This window comes from Podarcis cretensis (genome assembly GCF_951804945.1).
Source record: "Podarcis cretensis genome assembly, chromosome: 8".
NCBI classification, from domain to species: domain Eukaryota; kingdom Metazoa; phylum Chordata; class Lepidosauria; order Squamata; family Lacertidae; genus Podarcis; species Podarcis cretensis.
The window spans coordinates 30,287,558-30,306,680 of record NC_137177.1 but is presented as its reverse complement, the minus strand read 5'-3'; the positions used below and the strand labels follow the sequence as shown (position 1 = coordinate 30,306,680).

The 19,123-nt window shown below is 48.3% G+C and overlaps 1 protein-coding gene across 1 annotated transcript; it reads right to left on the bottom strand.

Annotated features, from left to right (window-relative positions):
• Nucleotides 1-386: 386 nt before the first annotated feature.
• On the bottom strand, nucleotides 387-17,687 carry GALE (UDP-galactose-4-epimerase). Its single transcript, XM_079987788.1, has 11 exons — nucleotides 17,577-17,687; nucleotides 9,402-9,528; nucleotides 7,772-7,887; nucleotides 6,667-6,780; nucleotides 6,004-6,180; nucleotides 5,051-5,164; nucleotides 4,875-4,941; nucleotides 3,596-3,681; nucleotides 3,045-3,122; nucleotides 1,328-1,442; nucleotides 387-771 (listed from the first exon to the last, which is right to left on the bottom strand). Exons 2-11 carry the CDS (start codon nucleotides 9,520-9,522, stop codon nucleotides 716-718), a joined length of 1,044 nt encoding a protein of 347 aa, XP_079843914.1. The 5' UTR covers nucleotides 9,523-9,528; nucleotides 17,577-17,687; the 3' UTR covers nucleotides 387-715.
• Between the last annotated feature and the right edge of the window lie 1,436 nt (nucleotides 17,688-19,123).

Below are 19,123 nucleotides of genomic sequence, written 5' to 3'. Positions count from 1 at the left end.
AGTTGGTGTACTTCTCTCCTACTACTGCTTTGTCACATCAGTATTGGGGAACCTGCTAATTCCCAGCAGCCCTAGTCCAGGATGATGATGAGCTGTAGTGCAGTCACATCTAGAGGGCCACAGGTTCCCCACCTCTGATTTACAGAAGGCATTACAATTTAAAACGGGAAGCCAGGGAGCAAACGACAAGGCTCCATGGACCTAGCTGTCGTTTTCCAACTACATTTTAACACTTGTACCTCCATGCAGCCTCTTCCCCCAGCTCAGAACCTCATGGAGCAGCCTGCATCCACCAGGACATCTCAGGAATCTGGCAGCAGAGGGTAGACTCTTTAAAACCAAAGAAACCAAGTTTGTCCCCAATGAGGGGAGCTTGACATCCTCCATGGGCTCCCATTGACACTTTTTATTTGTCAGTCTTCCCACTCAATGGGAGGGTCAGAGCGCCTTGCTCCCTGTTTGGTACCAACCTGGCTGGCAGAGAAGGTTCAGGGAGAAGGCACAAGAGAGTTAAAGAAATGGGTACAGCAAAAGGCCAAGATAATCTTCCCCTTCCTGAGTCTATTTGGTCTCTTACAAAAAGGGAGAAGAAGGGCAGGGGAAGGAACGAGCAGGAACCACCATCTTCCCTGAGTGAAAAGCAAAACAGCCCTTGGAACTGTCCTTGGGTCAGGGCAGCCACGCACTGGGGAGGACAGGCCACATCTTCCAGGCGCTAGTTCTTGCTGTAGCCAGTGGGGTTCTGTGACTGCCACCTCCACAAGTCCTCACCTGGAAAGGGGCAAGAGAATAACGGCAATGAGTTAAACTGGAATTTGCTACCACGCCGTGGGAGTGGGTGCCACTAAGGAGAAGGCGCTTTCCTTGATTTCAAGAGAGATTAGACAAATCCATGGAGGATAAAACTAAAAATGGCTACTGGTTGTGATAGCTATGGTCTACCTCCAGTGCCAGAGGCTACGTATAGCTCTGAATACCAGTCGTTGGGAATTGCAAAGGGGGAGAGAGATTGTTGCACTCAGGTCCTGCTTGTGGGCTTCCCATTGAGGCACCTGGTGGGCTGCTGTGAGTGAGAGCAGGATGCTAGGCTAGCTGGGCTGAAGGCCTGACCCTGCAGGATTCTTTGCATGCAGATGTCAATGCAACACCCCACCCCATGAGACTCCAGGTGAACAGTGGCGAGTGAAGCAACTTGGTTGAATTAAGGAGGAGGGAATGGAAACCCATTTATTTCTCCAGCTTCTGCCCCTAGGAATAAAGAAGGGGGAGGCAAAGGCTGGCAGAAAAGGAGCAGGCAGATAGCCCTCTGTGGGGAGGCTTCACTTACACATTTTGTCCAAGCCAAAAACAGCTTTCCAGCCCAGCTCCTGTTCAGCTAGGGCAGGGTTGGCGTAACAGGAGGCAATGTCTCCTTCCCGACGTGCAACAATCTTGTAGTTTATCTAGAACAAAGACGGCAGCCTGTCATTAAGCGATGGGAAACCGACCGGGGCAGCAGCCAAGATGATAAGACATATTTCTATTAGTAGTACTATAATTTTGATTTATTAGTCTCTCACTACAAAATAAAACCCTCTCAGACATAAGAACAAATTAAGTGCCACAGGCAAAGAATGAAAATGAAAAAATTACGCACTACAGTGAAGCAAATCGTCAGCAGCAATAAATAAAACGTTTATCATAAGCCATCGAATGCATGGGAGAAGGGAGTTGGAAGGATGTTAATGATGGTGCCAGGTGGACCTCACTGGGGAGAGCATTTTTTCATTTATTTAAAGGCAATCATTGGTAAGCTGCTTAATATTCAGTAATCTGCAACCTAATGGGACGCGGGTGGCGCTGTGGGTAAAACCTCAGTGCCTAGGACTTGCTGATCGTAAGGTCGGCGGTTCGAATCCCAGCGGCGGGGTGAGCTCCCATCGTTCGGTCCCAGCTCCTGCCCACCTAGCAGTTCGAAAGCACCCCTAAGTGCAAGTAGATAAATAGGTACCGCTTATAGCGGGAAGGTAAACGGCGTTTCCGTGTGCGGCACTGGTGCTGGCTCACCAGTGCAGCTTCATCACGCTGGCCAGGTGACCTGGAAGTGTCTTCGGACGGCGCCGGCTCCCGGCCTCTTGAGTGAGATGAGCGCACAACCCTAGAGTCGGTCACGACTGGCCCGTACGGGCAGGGGTACCTTTACCTTTACCTTAATCTGCAACCTAACCACAACGGCATTCCTTCCAGAAGACTAAAGCGCCAGTTGAAGTTCTCTACTCTAGTGTGAGGCTCCTAGACCAAAATGTTGGCTTGTCCCCTCAAAAGCACCCTGCATTCTGCATAGTAGGTCCTGTCACTGGTAGAGGGGAGCAATGAGCCTCTCTATAGTCGTGGTATTAAAATTTAAAGGTACACATTCTAGCCACAGTTTTATGCCAACTCTTTTTAAACAGGGTCGCAGATCAAAGAGGCCATGTTTGCCTCATATCAAAGGAGGCCGATTTTGGATCCCAAAATACTGAAAGCTACCCCAGATATGGCAGGCATTTATTATTTTAGCACAGGCTAAATAGCCTATGAGCCCCTAAAGCAGGGGTGGGAACCTGTGGCATCATGTGATTCCAATCCCCATCACCCCCAGCATCATCTAGAGGGCCACAGGTTCTCCCCAGCCCTGCAGAAAAGTGGATGCAGCCCAACAGCCATATATGGAGACCTGATTTTGCTGTCACAACTAGCACTGTGAACAGAAGAGCCTGGCAATGGTCTGGTAAGTGCTAAAATGGGTGGGGAACCTCTAGTCCATGGGGAAAATGCAGGACTTCTCCAGGCCACTCCCCTTCCTGGCCTTGCTCCACTCTCAAGTGCTTTTGCATTGTTGGAATGTGTCCTTGAACATCTGGAGGGCTCCAGGTTGGGGAAGGCTGAACCAGACTCCTGCTTCGTGGTGGGCCCAGCAAGGGTTGGCCAATTGGCAATGCCTTCCTCTCTCTGGTCCCCTTTACCTAGACCCTAACAGGAGTTCAATCCCCCCTCCTGGAACCCAGGTTGTCCCGATACTCTACCTCTCTTCCTGACGCCTTCTCCATTGCCTTCACCATTTGCAGGACTGAGCAGCCAGTGCCGGTTCCAAGGTTGTATATCTGCAAAGATGCAACTCTTGTGACAAAGGCTTTGTTGACCTTATTACCCTGTGCGGCACTTTCCAGGTGCCTGTCCCGAGGAACTTACAAATATAAGAAAAACTGCACCACAAGGGAAGGGTCTATAGGAAGGAAATGCATTCACTTTTCAGGTACACATCCCTAGAGCTTAGTTTCTGTAGGTTGTGGGAAGTAACTAGGGGGCCATGCCAAAGTCTTCATGGAAAAAGCATTCTGTGAAAAGGGAAGTATGCGTAATAATATAGGGTGGTGGAACTTTATTGGCACAAAATTTTGAACACACCCCTTCCTAAACTGAGCCCGTCTCCTGAACAAATTAGGAGAAGTGGCTGGAGTCTGCAAGCAAGGATGCTCCCAAAATCCAGGTAACAGAGGCTCAGTTGACATGGGCTCCAGCAGAACACAACAGGGATGGAAGCAGTGCTTCTGACCAAGTCTATGCACTTCCCTACCTTGCAGCCGCAGTTCTCCTTGAGCTTCTTCAAAGCCGCAATGTGGCCTTTGGCCAGGTCCACCACGTGGATGTAATCCCGGACGCCTGCAGAAGGAGGAGGAAACCCATCAGCCAGCGCACTGTCCACCCCCTCTGGGTAGGCCTACATCTTACTTAGTTCAACCTTTGCCAACCTGGTAGCCTCCAGATGATCCTATCAGCCCAGCTAGCTGAGTCGCCACCAGGATGGCGAAGGCTGAACTGGTTTATCATCAGAAGGAGGGATGATAAATACAGACGCTATCCTGCTATGAAATGAAAGGAACAACCCAGGGAAGATTTTCCAAGCAGATCATGGATTTGCCAAGTCTGATTTTAAACAGGGCTTCCAAAAAAGAATTATGGGGATTCTGGTTTGCCAAGGGTGCTGGGAGCTGTTAGGAGACCCCCTATTCCCCTCCCAGTGCTTCAATTCCCAGAGTTCGCTGGGAAGAGGGATTGTTAAACCACTCTGGGAATGAGACTCTCCCCAGACCACACCCCTCATAGGCTATGGCTTGCAACCAGACTGCTTTCGCCTGGCTGGAAGGTGCTCTGCTTCTTGGTTGCCTGGATGGAAGACAGAGACGGGTGTTTCAAAAGTAGCCTATTGTAAAGGTAAAGGGACCCCTGACCATTAGGTCCAGTCGTGGCCGACTCTGGGGTTGCGGCGCTCATCTCGCTTTATTGGCCGAGGGAGCCGGCATTTGTCTGCAGACATGTGGCCAGCATGACTAAGCCGCTTCTGGCGAACCAGAGCAGCGCACGGAAATGCTGTTTACCTTCCCGCCGGAGTGGTACCTATCTAGCTACTTGCACTTTGACATGCTTTTGAACTGCTAGGTTGGCAGGAGCAGGGACCGAGCAACGGGAGCTCACCCCGTTGTGGGGATTCGAACCGCCGATCTTCTGATCGGCATGTCCTAGACTCTGTGGTTTAACCCACAGCACCACCCACATCCCTTTATAAGGGAACAATTCATGTTCATTGCTCCACCCATGTTTGCTGTTCCTGGCCCTGCCCTTCACTGGCCTGTGACCCTCAGAAGGTTCCCCTTAAAGTTTTCCCATCTTTGCCCTAGAACACATACAAAAGGAGAAAACACCCCCGTGCCTATGTGTGTCTATAAACCACTTTGGTTAGGGGCCCATAACCTCTCTAGCTTCCACATCTCCAAACTTCCCAGTGCCGTATATCAAGTAGATTTGGGGGTGGAGGCATCGTTCCTTTCAAGCTAGGGTGATTCCAAGCAACTCACCGGTCCCATCCACTGTATCATAGTCATCCCCAAATACACTCAGGTACTCTCGGCGCCCCACAGCCACCTGGAGCGAACAGAATGAAGAAACGACAAGGCGGCACAGGAGTTAGCAGGAGAAACTTGCTGTGCAAGAGGTGGAGCAGAGCAAGCTCTCCCAGGGGGGTCTTGGGTACCTGAGCAACGTAGGGCATCAGGTTGTTTGGGGTGCCCTGTGGGTCCTCGCCAATCCTCCCCGACTCGTGGGCTCCAATGGGGTTGAAGTATCGCAGGAGAATCGCGTTCCAGTCCTGAGAGAAGCAGCACAAGAGATCGGGTCAGAAAATAGCGCCCAGGAGAGCTGTATGGAGGACTCTGGGACTTGCTTCCCAGTTCTGCCTTGCACAAGTCTGACTTTAGAGGCATGAGATAAAAAGCTTTTATTTATAGTGGTATCAGAAAAACTAACACGTCACTCAAAGGTACAAAGAGGTAAAGCCACTTCTGAGGATCTGGCCACTGTTTGGTGGCCATGGATCAATGATCCACTTAAATATTATATGCCCAGACACAATTCATTTATATGGAATTACTTGTAATCAATCTCTGGCTTATGTCAATTATATTTTAAATATATGATTTATATACTGGGGCAGATAAACTAAGCTAAATGTATAGGCTTATGCTGGTATTATAAGGTCATGTACTTGTGGATTCTTAATATATGCCTTTCTTTCCATTAGTTCCAGAAGTAATGAAATAAGTAATATGTATTGAAATTACAGTGGTACCTCGGGTTAAGTACTTAATTCGTTCCAGAGGTCCGTTCTTAACCTGAAACTGTTCTTAACCTGAAGCACCACTTTAGCTAATGGGGCCTCCTGCTGCTGCCACGCCACCGGAGCACGATTTCTGTTCTCATCCTGAAGCAAAGTTCTTAACCTGAAGCACTATTTCTGGGTTAGCAGAGTCTGTAACCTGAAGCGTATGTAACCCGAGGTACCACTGTAAAGCTATATGAGTTTTTGCAGAAATGACAATAAAGATTATTTTAGAAGATAAAAAGAAAAATAACCCAGAAAATACTGCTGAGGACAATTGTACCCCTGTGTTATAAGGGGGTTGGTGGTGTGGTACGTTGCTCACTCACCGGTTCTGCCTTGCACAAGTCTCGGATCATCTCCTCGATGAAATACTTGGATTTCCCGTAAGGGTTTGTGCAGCCTCCCACAGGGTGGTTTTCGTCAAGGGGGAGGTAGGCCGGGTCGCCGTATACTGTGGCTGAGCTGCTGAACACAATGTTCTTGACCCCGTGCTCTTTCATGGCCTGTGGAGGAATGCAGACAACCTCAGTGCTCTTCCTCCAGATGTCTCTGGATGTTGTTGGACTGCAACTTCCATCATCCCCGACCACTGAGATGGCTGAGGATTATGGGAGTCTGAGTCTAAGAAGAGTCGGGGAGTGAAGGTCGAAGGGCACTGAGCTAGCCAGGCTCCATGCAGCAGGGGTTCTGTTTGAAAGTGATTCCTCAAGAGCAGGAGGAAGCCCTGATGATGGGTGAACAGCACTCCCCCAGGCCAGGGCGGGCCAACTGATGGGACACATCCAACCCCTGACCAGCCTTCCTCCAGGCCAACATGGCGCCTTGAGTGACACTATGGAAAGCCTGTCACACGTGATGCCATAAGCTGCTCTGACAGGCATCTGTGCCACACGCGAGATGGGCCTCCTGCAGCTGACGTCCTCCCGCAAACCCAGACTTATAACAGAAGCCTTGCAAACCCTGGTGCAATAAGCCATGTTCCTGCTCACCTCCAGCAATCGGATGGTCCCAGTCAGGTTCACTTTGTAATATTCCAGCGGCATCTGGACAGACTCTCCCACAGCCTTGAGGCCCGCAAAATGCATCACGGCAGAGAAATTGTGCTGAGGGGAAACAGAAGGGGGAGCTACGTTAAGAATACTTCTGCGGAGGCTACAGTACGTTTTCTATTTATACGTGCCCATTTTAATTAAAAAAAATGTTCCCCTAATGAAAAGCCGGAAGAGGGCAAAAAGCGCCTGTGGTGCTTTTTTTTATGAGAAATGCCATTTTGTGTAGTGATTTCAAAGGGCTTTTGGCCCAAGCTTGCAAACACACACACACCAGAGCCAGATGTCCTGCATCTCTGGCAGGAGAGCCAGATGCCAGCCTGACACAACCCACAACAGGGCTGCGGGGCTCCCGAGTGCTGCAGATGCCACTTCTGAGTTCTGGGATTGACAGGCGTCACTCGTGGCTCCCCAGCAAAGCCCAAGGAGGCACATCTGGCATTTTTGCCACATATCTTTAGGCGAAAATGTTTTTCTAGAAACAGGCCTTTGGCTAATTAACATCCCATGTGTTTGTGGGAAAGGGGGCTATTGGTTTCTTTTTGTTCTTGTTTTTATTATGTATTTACAAAATACAAAATTATCATGTTTCGAACCACCCTGTGATCCTTCAGGTGAAAGGCGGTATGCAAAATAAATAAATAAATGGGCCAGAAATAAACACAGCAGGAGCGTTGGGGGAGCAGCATGGCAGCGACACAAAGATGCTCTGGTGCACGCACATTGGGAACAACAAAATCTCCCCAGAGGCTGAAAGGAGTGCTGTGGGGAGGGAGGGGAGCAACGGGGGGGGGGGGGGGGTGAGCAGACAGCAGAGGCAGGAGAGACAGAACCCCTCTCCTGCCAGCCCAAAGTGTAGTCCAAGACAGTGAAGACAGGAGAACTAGGGGACCACCACTGAGGAGGCCCTGATGCCACCCAGAGAGCAAAAAGTAAGCCAGAATAGTGCCCCCATTGGTGGTGGTGGGGATCGGGGCTATGCTCCGACCCATCTCAATAGGTGTAATGGGGAAGGAAACATTAAGCAGTAGGATCAGCCCCTCACCTTCTTGAAGAGGTTGTGGAGACCTGCCTCATCGAGGACATCCAGTTCCTGGAATGGGATCTTCTTGCCCACAATCTCCTCCACCCGCTGAATACTCTCGGGGACCATGCTGCCCCCTGTGGAGAAAGACTGTTTTTGACACCACGCCAGAGGGGACCCGATTCCCAAATCATTGCTGTCCTCTTCAATGAGGAAGACTTAGTAGTGCCTTTCGGGGGGCAAAAACCCAGGGGCCCCCACTCAGCAGAGTGAACGGGTGGGGGACCCTCAAATACAGAACGGCTGGGCTAATGATCACATTGTGAGGTAAATACATGTTTCCATCTAAGGACTTAAATTATCCTAACAGCACTACTGAAAGGACTCACACATCCAGATCTACAAGCTCCTTCTTAGGATTGGGATAGGCACCTGGTGGTCCAGGAGCTTGGTTTGGTCCTCAGGGACTTTCCATCCACATTCCAGCCTAGAGCAGGGATGGGGAACCTGTGGCCCCCCAAATGTTGGGCTTCAACTCCTCAGTCCCAGCCAGGATAGTCAATGGTTAAGGAATGATGGTTGCTGTAGTCCAACAAACATCTGGAGGTTTCCCCTCCTTGTCCTAAAGAGTTAAATAAACCTCTGGTTCTGTGAATGGGTGGGTGCAGCCAATGTTGCTGCCCCACCCTGACCCCTCAGTTCCTTCCTCCTACTTGAGCCAAGCCAGCTCCTTCTTCTCCAAACTGCAATGGACATTACTCCATCGCTCTGCTGTGCCTCTGACTTGGAGGCCAAAGGGCTCGATCCCTTCCACAGGTGGAGCAACAGTAGCCTGGTCAAATGACTGGTTGAGGCACAAAAAGCAGAATCCTGCCACTGACCCAGCTGCTGTTCATGTGGGGAGGCTGGATGAAAAAAGGAGGCCTTTTGTCTGTATCTCAAGTGAGTGAATGGGGAGGCCTAGGAAGAGGAAGGCCAAAGCCTGTGTTGCCACGCTGGGAAAGAGAGGGTTAAAGAGCCCTTTGCCTCTGCAAATCAGTGGGTGGAGCTAATGTTTCTGGCCTATGGGGCTTTGCTCAGTTATGAATCTCCCTTTGCTGAGTCGGACCACTGGAAGGGCCATAGCTCAGTGGTCGAGCCTTCCATGCAGAAGGTCCCAGGTTCAATCCCCAGCATCTCCAGGTAGGATTCCTAGAGAGCTACTGCCAGTCACTGTAGACAACCCTGAGCTAGATAAACCAATGGCCTGGCTCAGCTGAAGGCAGCTTCCTGCATTCCTAAAGGTCCATCTAGTTCTTTAGAGCTCAACCTCAGGTCCCCAGATGTTACTGAACTACAACTCCCATCATCCCCAGCCACCTTTGCCAATGGCCAGGGATAATGGGAGGTGCAGTCCCAACAGAATCAAAGGACCCACAGTTGAAGAAGGCTGGTCTGCATGAAATGGTAGCGGCTCTCCATGGTTTCAGGAGATGGGACTTCTCCATTCTTCAGGATACGCATCAGGTGTGATCTAGCAGGCCTCTTTTGCCAGGGATTGAACATGGGACCTTCTACATCCAAAGCAGGTGCCCTACCACTGAGCTATGGCCCTTCTCTAAATCCCCATCAAACCACTTGCTGCCAGCCCTGGCCTTGGCTGCCTCCTTACCTCGGATGGCATTGTGGAAATTGTCAAGGACCACAGGGGTGTATCCGGCCTCAGCCAGTTCCAGAACGCAGTGGCTCCCGATGTAGCCGGCTCCGCCCGTCACAAGGATCTTTTCTGACATTGTCACCTGAAAGGGGACATGATAGCTGCTTGAGAGAGGAGGGATGGGGGGCCTTCATGGGAACCTTAGGGGTGCAGAAGCTTTCATGGAGGTTCTAGGAAGGATGTAGGTGCCACCAGCTGATATCTGCCTGGATGGCAAAAGAGCCAAAAATCCAGCCTGAGTCAAGACAGGTGTTGCATAGAATGAATGCACACAGCTTTCATATATCGTGACGGCACTGGGGAAGTCATGACATTCTCTTCAGGCCCAGAAGTCAGCATCCTGAGTGTTTCGGCTCATATTTAATAAGGGAACATAGCAAGTTTCTAGTCTTTAAGACTGCAATGGCAGACTTGGAAATCAGACAGCGCCTGGTGATGTTTCAGAAGATGGGCTTCCAGTGGCGTTGAGGTACTCAGGACACTAAAACTGCGCTAAGACAGTGCAGGGTTGTTGTGAAAAGAACCATGATGCCTTTTGGCGCCCTTTGCATGCTAAACAGAAATAGGGGAGTGTTACCTTCTCTGAAGATGTGACATTAACGTCACAAGATGAAACCCCCTCCAAGCCTGCCCCCCTCCTTCCCACAACTTCCCTCCACCTCAATACAATTTGGAGTAAATTGCAACATTTACTTCATCATCTATTTCCCACTCCTTTGGGGTCCTTTGTGTGGTAGATGCCATACAGAACCAACACTATCCTTAGCCAGGGACCAAAGAAACTTGCAGTTCTTGTGAGTGGCAAAAATGTAGTCATCTGGGAGAGGACAGGATCGACCACTGGGCGGGGTGGGGGGGGGAGTTGGACTCTGACCAGGGCAATGAGTCACTTTGTTGAGATCCACCTTGTTTTGCCCAAGAACCAAAGAGTGGGTTGTCAACATCACAGGGCAGCTGCCCAAAAGCACACCTCTGGGCATGTGAGCCTCTTTGCAGTCGGCAGACACATGGGTCAGCCCCACCTTTCTGCAAACTGAAAGAGGTTTCTGTCCTTCTGCTCCCTGGAGAGAAAGGAGGGGCTGGAGCAGGAAGGGGTGGAGGGGTGTTTCATCCTCCCAAATGTTCAATTTTTTTTCCAGAGAACAGACAAGCTTTTAGTCTTCTTGAGCTGGCAAGGTTCAGCATCTTGCTTGGAATAGAAGCCCTCAGAGTAGCAGCTGAGAAGACTAAGCCAACTAGACAAACTGGGCTCATTCCAAAGGCCAACGGAAAGAATATCCAAATACACATACACAGAGAAAAGCATTCATGTTGGGGGAAAATCATTGCAGAGATGTGGCCTGGTTGTTAGGCTTGGACTAAGGTTCAAATTGAGCCTCAGGCATGCTCCTGAGCAGCCTTGGCCAGATTACCCCAGAGCCTCAGTTGTCTTCATCTGCAAAATGGGAACACATTGGGTCCCTGTCTATTTCTGGATCCAGCAAGAGCGCCCTGTCCTTAGCTTCAAAGCCCTTCTTGGCCTTGCCCCCTCCTCATCCCACAGCTCATAGTATTCAATAAACCCTTGTCCGTGATCTTCCCTCCTTCAGTTCCACCACCCTCAACCAACCAAACGTTTTCTCAATGTGCTCCATCCTTTCTCTCTCTCTGCTAGAAACTGCCTCCTACAATGCCAGCCTGATACCACCTCTTCCCCCTTCAAAACCCACCCCCATCTTTTCTGTGAAATATTTGGCACAACCCCACCCCAATATCCTACTGAAGCCACATGCAACTGAAAGAAATATATATTTTATCCCCATTTCCTTCCTTCCTCTGTTGCATCCGCTGCCCACTGAGTCAAATTACAGATTGGAAATGCCATGGGGGCAATGACTTATACACTGTAAAGTGCTGATACCACTATGGAAATGAACGATTAAAACAAGGTGGGAACAAGGTCATGGAAGAGATGCAGAGCATGACAATCTGAAACCAGAAACATGCCTAATGCCCAGGCCAGCCTCCCTTAACCTCGTTCTCTCCAGATGTTTTAGGCTAGGCTGATGGAACCCAGAACATCTGGAGGAGAGCACCTGGTTGAGAAAGGCTGGTTTAGACACCCATTAACATAACTCTTACAAAGGCATCCGCCACAAAATCCCCACCACTTCCTAAAAGAGAAATAGGAACAGGCGTGAGAAAATGGCTGGCAAATGACAATGGCTAGCAAAAAGAACTGCAGTTCAGCGGTCGAGCGCCTTCTTTGCATGCCAACAATCCCAGGTTCAATCCCCAGCTTCTCCAAGTGGGACAGACCCCCATACAAAACCCTGCAGAGCCACTGCTAGTTGCAAGAAGGACCGGCCTCCTGTGTTCAGATGCTCCTATGACAATCTCAGCATATGAGCCTCTTCCAGGGCCTCAGGCCCACTTTCACACCATAATAAAGCAGTTGTGTGGACTTTGGCGCTTCTACAAGCACATTTGATCCAATATAGTATTTGGATTATTATTTTTACTATTTTAAATCGTGATTAGCCAAAACAGAAGCCCTGGTGATAGCCAGCAGCTATGATGTTTTCCCCCTGCCATTTCTCCTGGCTGAAGAGACCATCTGCTTAGCCCCTTCTGGGACTGCCCTGGCGTAACCTCACTTGCGCCTCCGCCCAAAACCATGTTTTCAATCCGTTTCTGCTTTATAATCTGCAACCTTTGCTGCAGGGTGATTAACATTTAAGCTTTGATTGCCAGGACAGGCAATGAATATACTGTGCTTCCGACAACCGTGCAGTTCCCAGCACCCTCCAACTTAGCCAACTTTTAAAAATATGTTGACAGGTTCTGCTCCTGCGCCTTTAACAACAGCCTGAAAAGCACAAATGTAACAGAGAAAGCTTTTCCCATTTCTGTGTATCTTTATGTCTGGAAAAGCTACATTTGCTTGTTGTTGTTGTTGTTGTTGTTGTTGTTGTTGTTTTGCAGGAGCAGGGAGGTAAAAATGTCGGTGGCTCAATTCCTGCATTGCTGCTTTTGCAGGGAACAAGAGAATTAAGCTCCGTGGCAGTTCAATCTACTTTCTGGCTCCCATCGCAGGTATGTTGAAACACAGTCACACCCTGTGGGTGTGCAGAGTCAGTTACATGGCTGGGAGCCAACCTGCTTCAGAGAACAGGATATGGAGACACCAAAGTCACATAGTTCCTGGTCAGAGATAAAAGGGGGAGTAGCATGATAGACTGGAACTCACCTGGGCAGGCCAGATACCTGCAAGTGGAAATAAAGCCTTAGGAGGAACGGCTGAGGGAGTTGGGTAAGTTTAGCCTGGAGAAGAGAAGGCCGAGAAGTGATGATAGCCATCTTCAAATATCTGAAGGACTCTCCTTCACTGGGGGTTTTTAAATAGAGGTTGACTAGCCATCTTTCAGGGACTCTTTATCTGTAATTCCTGGGTTGAAGGAGGCTGAACTTGCAGGAGTCTCCTCCAACTCTACAATTCTATGATAATTAGACTCTCCTAAACAGTAATCATTAGAATAGTACAGTGGTACCTTGGGTTACAGACACTTCAGGTTATGGATGCTTCAGGTTACAGACTCTGCTAACCCAAAAATAGTACCTCGGGTTAAGAACTTTGCTTCAGGATGAGAACAGAAATCGTGCTCCAGCGGCATGGCGGCAGCAGGAGGCCCCATTAGCTAAAGTGGTACCTCAGGTTAAGAACACTTTCAAGTGAAGAACGAACCTCCAGAATGAATTAAATTCTTAACCCGAGGTACCGCTGTAGATGGATTCAGGCACAGACTTTTCATATTATTATTAATTAGATATATTGGTCACTTTTTTTACCAAGGTAACTCAAAGCAACTTACGGTATATAAGCAAAGAAACACATACAGTAAAACCAGCATAAAAGAAAAACATTTGAAGCAAAATCAAAAGGGCAGTTCTATCAAGGAAACCACAGATAATTAACAGCCAAATGTTTTTCTAAGCTATGTAATGATGGTGCCAGGCAAGCATCCCTGGAGAGAGTATTCCACAAGCTGGGAGCCACCACAGAAAAGACCTGTTCTTGTGTTGCCACCCTTGGACATCCTGAGGAAGGAACAAACGATTAAGGGCTTCAGATGACACTCACTGGGTCCAGGTTGGTTCAGAAGAGACTTTAGAAGGTGGTAGGTATACAAGCTGTACTGTAGCTACATCAGCAATGCCACACCAAGACCATCTGGCTCTACTGGCACACCTTGAGTACACACAGCCCTCTCTTCCACAATTTGAGTGCAACTCTAACAGCCCAATGAATGAGGACAAGTCAAGGTGACTCAGTTATGTGAGAAGAACCACAAGCTGTCAACAACTGAGAAGCAGGAAGAAACCTGATTTGAGTCAGACCTTGTACAAACAACAGAAAGAGACACTGTGATGGGCAAGATGCAAAAATCCAGGTAGCAGATCAACTAGCAGGAAAACAAAAGCATGTATAAGACAGACAGGTCTTTATTGGCATGTCTGTGAATTTTGACAGGTACAAATTGCTTTAAACCAGATTGTGGAGACATGTCTAGAAAATTTATTTATTCTTGCAATGACCAGAAAAATCTTCTATCATATCATTAATGAACCCTGTACAGCTTCCGTTTATTAACTGGCAAGAGCCAAAAATTATCCTAGGACTGTGAGTTACAAGCATGCTCGCAGCTCACAGCATCTGCATCTGCATCGCTGAAGGGGTGCTACAGAGGGAAGTTTGACCTTCGTCACTCATGCCTTTTCCTTACTCTGAAATCTCCCCTTTCCAACCACTGTTCATTCTGAAACCTGTATGCTGGAGGGAGCAAGGGCAAAGATTTAGATCAAGGAAATAGCACCAGAGGGAAATTTCAACCACTTCCCTTATCTTCAAGCCAGCTATGCAGTGCTGGTAATTAGTTAACCAAAAAGACAAGCCATAGTTTGGCTTGACATGTTGTCTTAACCCAGGCTCATGGTTTAGCTCCCCTGGTCTAACCAAGAGCTGTAAACCATAGGTTCAAACCACCAGCCCTGTTTCAGATAGCATGCTAAGTAAGGCAAACAGTAGCTTGTCCTGGCACATCTACAGATTGACTGGTAGGGAGCAAAGTGACCTCAATCTCCTCTCCCACAGCCCATGCATTTGTGCTAAACCATGGCTTGGCTCAGCATGATGCGCAAAGTCTTTGTTGGCCATAGTATCACACCAATATGATGCAAGAATATGAAGATGAAGGGATGGAGTTATGCAGGTCCAACTTGCTCATTTCTCAGTGGCACTCACTCACCCAGTTCTGTATGTGAAAGCTCAGTCTGGGATAAAGCTGAAAGTGCACCAAACCTTCCTGACAACAAGAGGGCAGGGGTGGGGAAACTGTTAGACTCCAGCTCCCATCATCCTTCACCTTTGGCCATGCGGGCTGAGGCTGATGGGAGTTGGAGTCCAACAACATCTGGAGGGCCACAGGTTACAATGCCAAGTATGACTTCAATATGATATCTTTGATTTTTTATTTTATGCTCCAATTTCAAATACAAGGGAAAAGTGAGTATAACATGAAACATATCCTGCATAGAACTTACGTTCCAAAAACCTCACACATATACTTTGCAAAAGAATGAATGTTTACTACCCTCTTCTCTCCTCATCTCTCCCCGCCCACCATATACTGTATACAGCATTAAAATTTCACATCGAATAAAAACAATCTGTAAAAAAAGACTTTATGATCTGAAAACTTCTTTGTGACCCAAGAAATTCTTTAATAAAAACAATTTTTAAAAAATAACTTGCATTCCAAACAAAGCACACAGGTGTAGCCTCAGGAGGAAAGGGAAAGTTTTGCCACACACCTTAATATGACCCCAAACAGCCATCAAACCACAATATACTCCCAGCACAAGTCACGTGCAGGGAGGGGCCTAATTCCAAGTAAATCAATTTTAATGAAAGAAAAGAAATGCGAATCACATTGCTTCAACAACAGTATCCTCTGGTCTAACAAACTCTTTAGTAATCTGTTACAATGTATTAATTGCCAAACTCAAGAGTAACAGCTTGTATAGACACAACTTTGAGGACATCGTCCACACTCCAGATATTTCCATGCTGGCTGCTACTAGAAGGAAATTTTTCCTTTACAGAAAAGTTCATCACTGCAGAGAAGCAAAATCTTCCCTCTATATGTGATGCTAGGCGATCTGAAACCTACAGACAGAGATTATGCAATGGGGAAAGTGCATCTCTGTGTAAAGAAAACATTGGGGTACACTAAACACACCTGGCTCCCTGCAACACACTGGTTTCTCCTACTACTACCTATTCTAAAACATAGGAAGTTGCCTTCTGAAGAGTCAGACTATTGGTCTATTTAGTTTAGTATTGGCTTTTACACTGACAGGCAACTAAAGTGGTACCTCTGGTTACAGACACTTCAGGTTACAGATGCTTCAAGTTACAGACTCCGCTAACCCAGAAATAACCCAGAGGATGAGATGGTTGGACAGTGTTCTCGAAGCTACAAACATGAGTCTGACCAAACTGCGGGAGGCAGTGGAAGACAGGAGTGCCTGGCGTGCTCTGGTCCATGGGGTCACAAAGAGCCGGACACGACTAAACGACTAAACAACAACAAAACCCAGAAATAGTACCTCGGGTTAAGAACTTTGCTTCAGGATGAGAACAGAAATCGTGCAGCGGCAGCAGGAGGCCCCATTAGCTAAAGTGGTGCTTCAGGTTAAGAACGGATCTCCGGAATGAATTAAGTTCTTAACCCGAGTTACCACTGTAACTGCCTTGCAGGGTTTCAAGCAGGTATGCTTCCCAGGTCTACCTGGAAATGCTGAGCTTTGGACCTTTTGCATGCACAGCATGTGCCCCAGGCACTGAACCCTGCCCCTTTCCCATAGCCAGCATTTAGCTGGTTATAACTTTAGAGGAAAAGCACAAAAGCTATTATGGCCTAAGCTTCCACTGAGTAATTTGTTCGTCTTTTATTAGGTGCCACACCAGTCGGTTATAAATATAATGGATTGTCCACAGTTTGAAGTGATCCTGACCAGCTTGTGGAAAGAGCAGATTATCATGCCTTGCTTTGATTTTAACACACAGGTGTTTACTTGCATAGTGGCGTCCTCCCTGTGGAATGCCCTCCCACCAGATGTCAAAGAGAACAACAACTACCAGACTTTTAGAAGACATCTGAAGGCAGCCCTGTTTAGGGATGCTTTTAATGTTTGATGTATCATAGTATTTTAATATTCTTTTGGAAGATGCCCAGAGTGGCTGGGGAGGCCCAGCCAGATGGGCGGGGTATAAATAATAAATTATTATTATTAGTAGTAGTAGTACTAGAAGCAAGATGCCAGCCCTGCCTCCGGATATTTAATTTCTGGAGATTCAAGAGAAAGCAAGAATGGGAATGCAAACTAACCTCCCCACTCACCCTCCACTAGCTCTTGCAACATAATTACCCCAAAAGCAAAAAGGAAATGTAGGAATACGGAGAACTGCCTATACTGAGTCAAATCATTCCTGCATCTTGTGTACCTAGACTAATAGTGGCTCTCCAGGGTTTCAGGCACTAGCCAGCTCCCAGCCCTATCTGGAAATGCCAGGGATTGAACCTGACACCTTCTGGGTGCAAAGCACCACTGAGTTATTGTGGTTTCAGACAGGTATCGGGAAGTAAATGGAGACAGCTGTATTGTTTCACAGCAGGTGGATACATGATGGAAACGATCAGGTGAAGGCTTTCCTTTGCATGGAGGTACAGCAGGCCAGGAAAGGCTGCTCATTTGCTAATGCTCCAGCCTGCTGTTAAAAGCACACGAGCAGAGCCATCAGGAAAAGGTGGCAACCTGATTGCACAGAGGCTACCCGGGCTGCCGACCTCCCCCGCTGAACACCAAGAGATCCTATTAACCCCCCCCAAAAAAAACCTCTCCCCCACCCCGCTTTTAGGATGAGCAGCATCCCTCGAACAGCATCGCATGTATTAAATCAAAACCTCAGTCAGTAGCATCTTCTTCTCTATGAGGTTTCAAATTGCCAAGGCCCTCCATTTCATTCACAAATATATAAAAATGCACGCACACACTGCCCGGTACCGCCTACCAAACTCCCACACTCACCAGCAGCTCTGAACGCGCCTCCAATTCAACAGGGGCGCATTCTTCGGCGCGTCTCCTTTAAGAGCTCCTGGGTCCCCCTCCTCCCCTGTTCCCTCCTGGCCCCGCCCCGGCCCGTAGCGCGGCGACACGCAGCAGCTTCCCCATGGAAACGTGTCACTCTTCTCCCGTCCCGTCCCCGCCTCCCGCTACGGGAAGAGGCAAGAGCCAAAAAGAGCCGAGCCATCAGCCATTGGATATAGACAAGTCGGCGCTGTCTTTCTCCCAGCCAGGCACCGGCTAGGCAGAGACCTGCTCAGCTGCAAGCTGCATTGTGACTGGCCTTGAGCACCTTCTCTGCTTGGCTTCGGAGGCAGCCTTCTCCGACAAGGGATCCCGAGGTGCAGCTGGGCTACCCCATCATCCCTAACCAGCAGGGCCAGCGGTGAGGGATGCTGGGAGTTGTAGTCCAACATCTGGAGACCCAAGGCTGAGAAAGGCTGCCCTGAGTGCACCTTGCCAACAAAGGTCCGTATAGTTAAAGCTATGGTTTTCCCAGTAGTGATGTATGGAAGTGAGAGCTGGACCATAAAGAAGGCTGATGGCCGAAGAATGGATGCTTTTGAATTATGGTGTTGGAGGAGACTCTTGAGAGTCCCATGGACTGCAAGAAGATCAAATGTATCCATTCTGAAGGAAATCAGCCCTGAGTGCTCACTGGAAGGACAGATCATGAATCTGAGGCTCCAATATTTTGGCCACCTCATGAGAAGAGGAAGACTCCCTGGAAAAGACCCTGATGTTGGGAAAGATGGAGGGAACGAGGAGAAGGGGATGATAGAGGATGAGATGGTTGGATACTGTTCTCGAAGCTACCAGCATGAGTTTGACCAAACTGCAGGAGGCAGTGGAAGACAGGAGTGCCTGGCGTGCTCTGGTCCATGGGGTCACGAAGAGTCGGACACGACTAAACGACTAGACAACAACAACAAAGTGCATAGTTGCTTTTGTTTTTCCTCTCCTTTCAAGAAGAATATCGAGGTGCAGAATAATAAACATGTCTTCCGTAATACAGATATGTGCCATTTTAGAATCAATTATTGCAAAGGTTGATGAATGCAATACATCAAGTAACAATAGAACAAATAACTATTGACTCCCGCACGACTCCTCCCTGCCCAACAGAATTTTTTTTGCTGTTGTTCATGAAAATAAGTTTATATTCAAAAAGTGGGAGAGACACCGTTACCTCTTCGGAAAATCACATCACAAGCATTACCTGATTTAAAAATTAATTTCACTGATTGGATGCGTTGTATCAGTGGCTGCTTCTTAGACCACACTGCTCCCTAGTGGCCGAATGTGTGAACTCATATCTACCTTCTTGTACTTAATTCTCAAAGTACAGGGGTTGGGAACGCCTGGCCCCAGGGGCTGAATGGGGCCCTCAGACTCTACCCCAAGCCATACTCCACACTGGTCCTACTCCAGGCCCTCTTCAACTGCTTGTGCCTGGTTGGAATCTCATTTCCTTGACCTGTGATAATGCCTCTTGTTTCCTGGATGGAGAA

Coding starts and splice junctions, on each gene's coding strand:
- GALE (XM_079987788.1), bottom strand. CDS start 9,522: ATGTCAGAAAAGATCCTTGTGACGGGCGGAGCCGGCTACATCGGGAGC. Junction 7,888..9,401: donor TTTCCACAATGCCATCCGAG/GTAAGGAGGCAG, acceptor CTTTCTCCACAG/GGGGCAGCATGGTCCCCGAG. Junction 6,781..7,771: donor TCCACAACCTCTTCAAGAAG/GTGAGGGGCTGA, acceptor GTTTCCCCTCAG/CACAATTTCTCTGCCGTGAT.